General features: G+C 46.9%; 1 protein-coding gene across 1 annotated transcript; it reads left to right on the forward strand.

The window, feature by feature from the left end:
* The first annotated feature begins 995 nt into the window (after positions 1 to 995).
* On the forward strand, positions 996 to 2,120 carry LOC126010818 (SUZ domain-containing protein 1-like). Its single transcript, XM_049774421.1, has one exon. The coding sequence runs from the start codon at positions 1,008 to 1,010 to the stop codon at positions 1,464 to 1,466; it is 459 nt and encodes a 152-aa protein (XP_049630378.1). The 5' UTR covers positions 996 to 1,007; the 3' UTR covers positions 1,467 to 2,120.
* Positions 2,121 to 4,248: the final 2,128 nt, after the last annotated feature.

The following is a 4,248-nucleotide window of genomic DNA, read 5'->3' on the forward strand; positions in this document are numbered from 1 at the left end:
AAAAAAAACAAAAAAAAAAAAAAAAAAAAAAAAAAAAAAAAAAAAAAAAAAATCATATTTCCCCAGAAGAGCTCATGAAGTTAATGAGTTCTGTGGCTGCATGATGGCTTCCACACCTTCATCCATTCTGAATCGGAGCAAGTCCAGGGTTCAATATTTTTTAACTCAGGAGAGATGCAAATCTTACAGATTAGAGACCAACTGACTTCATCCTTCAGGCTGTTCCTCCCACGTGCTCCCCTTTATTCAAAGGATTGGGGATTGAATGGGCTCACACTTATAAACACGATGTAAGACAGCAATTTAGAGAACAAATTAGATTGGCAAATGTCTTCCTTTTCATTCGCTAAGTCAATCTTGGAAAATGAATTTAATTTACTTGTCTACTTTAGATACTGTTCTGCTTTATACATTTTATAAGGGGATTATTGCCATGCTCTTGTTTATAAAAAACATGCTCTTGTTTATAAGCTCAGGATTTACCTCTTGTTGTGTTCTCAGGGTACTCCAGGAGCTAATCAGGGGACAAATATTTGGAAATCTGGGGATGGGGACCTAAATAGACTTGTCTATATGCAAGTAGCCTTATTTACTGTATAAGCTCTCTAGGTCTGAATTTTCCTTGTTAATACTGGTCAGTTGTTAAATAAAAGACTGATTCAGTGTGGCCAAGTTAAACCTTTGTCCGTGTTTCATTCTACAAGCCAAAGAGATGTAGGGCATTTGTCTTGCACATGGTTGGTCAGGATTTGACCCTGATACCAGATCTATTTCCCCGAGCCTTGCAAGAAATGATTTCTGAGTGTAGAGCTAGGACTAAGCCCTGAGCACCACCAGGAGTGGCTTCAAGTCAAAAAATAAATTTAAAAAAACTTTTAGAAAAGAACAACCCCCCAAAATTGTTAAATCTAGAACCCAATATCATTAAGTAGTAAAGAATTTTTAAAAAAAGATTCATTAGTTCGGCAGTCGGAGTGGGTGGGGGAGGAGGGAGAGCGGCGAGTAAGATGGAAGATGAGGAGGTCGCTGAGAGCTGGGAGGAGGCGGCAGACAGCGGGGAAATAGACAGACGGTTGGAAAAAAACCTGAAGATCACACAAAAGGAGAGCAGGAAATCCAAATCTCCTCCCAAAGTGCCCATTGTGATTCAGGACGATAGCCTTCCCACGGGCCCCCCTCCACAGATCCGCATCCTCAAGAGGCCCACCAGCAACGGTGTGGTCAGCAGCCCCAATTCCACCAGCAGGCCTGCCTTTCCTGTCAAGTCCTTAGCACAGCGAGAGGCAGAGTACGCCGAGGCCCGGAAACGGATCCTGGGCAGCGCCAGTCCTGAGGAGGAGCAGGAGAAACCCATCCTCGACAGGCCAACCAGAATCTCCCAACCTGAAGACAGCAGGCAGCCCAATAATGTGATCAGACAGCCGTTGGGTCCTGATGGGTCACAAGGCTTCAAACAGCGCAGATAAATGCGGACAAGGAAAGGATGCCACTGCTGTCGCCGCCTTTTGGGTCGTCCGCCACGGGTCGCACTGCCGTAGCAGACAGCTGGACTTGAGCAGAGGGAACGACCTGACTTACTTGCACTGTGATCCCCTCTGCTCCGCCCACTGTGACCTTGAACCCCATGCACTGTGACCGCCTTCCTTCTCCCCCTTCCCACTGTGATTGGCACGTCTATAAGGGCTGTCCCAAGTCAATGGAAAGGGAAAGGGTTGGGGTGAGGGGAGTTGGGGGTTGGAGGGACCCATCAAGGACTCAGAGTAGAGAGTCAGACAGTGCCATTTGGCCACTTGGGGTAAAGCCAGTGCCAGCAATAACAGTTTATCATGCTCATTAATTTGGGATATCAGAACACAATTGAGAACTCCTACCTACCTATCTACCCACCCCAAAGTGCATGTCTTCACTTAGAAGCAAGTCCTATTCTGAAAAAAAATACCCTTTCTTCTTTTTATTTCTTCTTCCTATTTTCCTATTTTGTTTGTTTATACAAATATCTGATTTGCAAAGAAATGTGCATGGGAGGGGATTTAGCAGTTTAATGAATTTTTAATTGAAAAGGATAGTTTGATAGTCTACTTTAAGATGTTTCTGGGAAAGTCACTAGAAACATTAACCAATAGGATTTTGGTGAGCTTAGCTTCTGTATTCCTACTGCCGCCCAGAAAAGGGGCAGGGCTCTGCCGCCCCCAGGACAGATGAACACCCCATGCCTATACCTCCCGCCCCCAGCTAAGTCCCAGGGCATTTTGGCCCAACCTAGAGACTGGACTAGCTTTATAGGCTCAGAGAGCCTGGGGAGGGTTTTAACCCCACCTCTAGTATTTTGGGAGATTGGGAAAGTGATCAGACTTCTCCCTTCCCATACCCCTCAGGGTAGTTCTCTACTAGCCAGGCTTTGCTCCTTCTGGAAGCATGGAGTGGACACACTCCTGGGCTTTGGAGTGAGGGCTGCGAAGATTTGTTCGCAGTATTTTGCTGTCATCGTGGGAAGACCGGGAGAGAGTCGGGCTTCAGGTCTATGAGCCTTCTTCTGCCTCGTATGGTCAGAAAGTGGGGGAGATGGAGAGTGTTCCCACCCCCCACAAGGCTTTTGAACTCTCACTATGGAGCACCAGCTCTGTTGATGGCATCAGCTTGGCAGCTACTCCTGGCATATTTTCTTGTGAAATCACTACCTTGGAAGCAGACCAAGCTGACCAGTCAGATGGAAGAAAGATGTCCCTTGCAAGAATGGGCAGGGACAGACTGGTTTCCCTCACAGGCCTTGGCTATTCTTTTTTTTTTTTTTTTTTTTTTTTTTTTTGGGTCACACCCGGTGGTGCTCAGGGGTTACTCCTGGCTGTCTGCTCAGAAATAGCTCCTGGCAGGTACAGGGGACCATATGGGACACCGGGATTCGAACCAACCACCTTTGGTCCTGGATCGGCTGCTTGCAAGGCAAATGCCGCTGTGCTATCTCTCCGGGCCCAGGCCTTGGCTATTCTTGACCCCCTTTCCAGTGCAAGGCCTGGAATGAAGGCAATGTCCTCTCCATCCCAGGAGCTGAAGACCTTCTTTGGTTCCCTGAGATGGAGAGGCTATGCAGGCCTTGAATGCACTTTGTGTGCGTGGTCTAGCTCCTCTCAGGCTTTTTGGTCTCTTCCATTGCACTGCACCTTAGCCCTCAGCCAGCAGCCTGCTCTCCTTCCTACTCTGTGGATGAAATCTGGTGTGTTGGTGTGGTGACTTACAGTTATGGCAGCTCCCAGTGGCCTCGGAGGCAGGCTGAATTTTGTGGGCTTATTTTTGGCTCTCAGCCCTGCCTTGTGGGGATGTAGGCTCAGCCCAGTAAGCCATGTCCCTCTACATCTTCCCTGCCATAGGAAGCGCCAGCTGCTGGTAGTCAGCAACTAGTACCCTACACAGCCTTTACTGTGTGAAGCTAGGAGAGGTCTGCGTGCAAATCCAGACAGAGCATCAGTCATTATGAACCCACAGGGTTGCAATTGTGCCCACGGGCTGTTCTGAGGGGGCATTTCCTCTAGGAGCAGGCCAGGGGGAAGGTTGACTGCTGTCTTCTCGTTCCACTGCCCTCTGTCTCTATATTCTCAGTGTACGGTGTCCATCCCTCATGTAATTGTGTTGTCTGGCTCAAGGCGAAGCTGTCCTTGGCGGTGGGAGAAGGTGGACGTGGTAGACCAGGTGGGAGGCTAGCAGTGCTGAGTGCTCAGCCCTTGGGACCACCTGTTCTCGCCCCTCCTCTAGCAGAGCCAAAGGGAAGGCTGGCTGCTGGGTGTCTACATTGAGGATGTAGCGGGGATCGGTGATGCCACCTCCCTGCGGCCAAAGATGGGGCTCTGCCCGTTGTGTGCCTGTCACCACCCACCAGCAGTCATACCCTTGGCCTCCCAGATGGAGAGGTGGCAGGCAAAATAAAAGAAAGAAATAAAAAAAAAAAGATTCATTAGTTCATATTATATCAGGTATAATTTTTTCTGGAAGAAAAAATGATAGCTATATTCATTTTAGTGCAAAGATTTTTTTCTATTTGGAGTTGCAAAAGAAACAGTTAAACTGAAACAATTTTAAAAATCATCATCTTATTTCAACAAAGCATATTTTTAAATAAATGTTTCCATTATGAAAAGCCCTGAAAGTCTAATTTCCTTTTCTTGAATATATTGTTAACCTCATTAAATCATAGTAACCACAGATTATAAGAGGAAATTGATTTATTACTAGATAACTTTTAAGTATATTGCCACA

This window comes from Suncus etruscus, chromosome 6 (assembly GCF_024139225.1).
Source record: "Suncus etruscus isolate mSunEtr1 chromosome 6, mSunEtr1.pri.cur, whole genome shotgun sequence".
NCBI lineage: Eukaryota > Metazoa > Chordata > Mammalia > Eulipotyphla > Soricidae > Suncus > Suncus etruscus.

Excerpts from the sequence above, each read along its gene's own strand:
- LOC126010818 (XM_049774421.1), top strand. The coding sequence starts at position 1,008 with ATGGAAGATGAGGAGGTCGCTGAGAGCTGGGAGGAGGCGGCAGACAGC.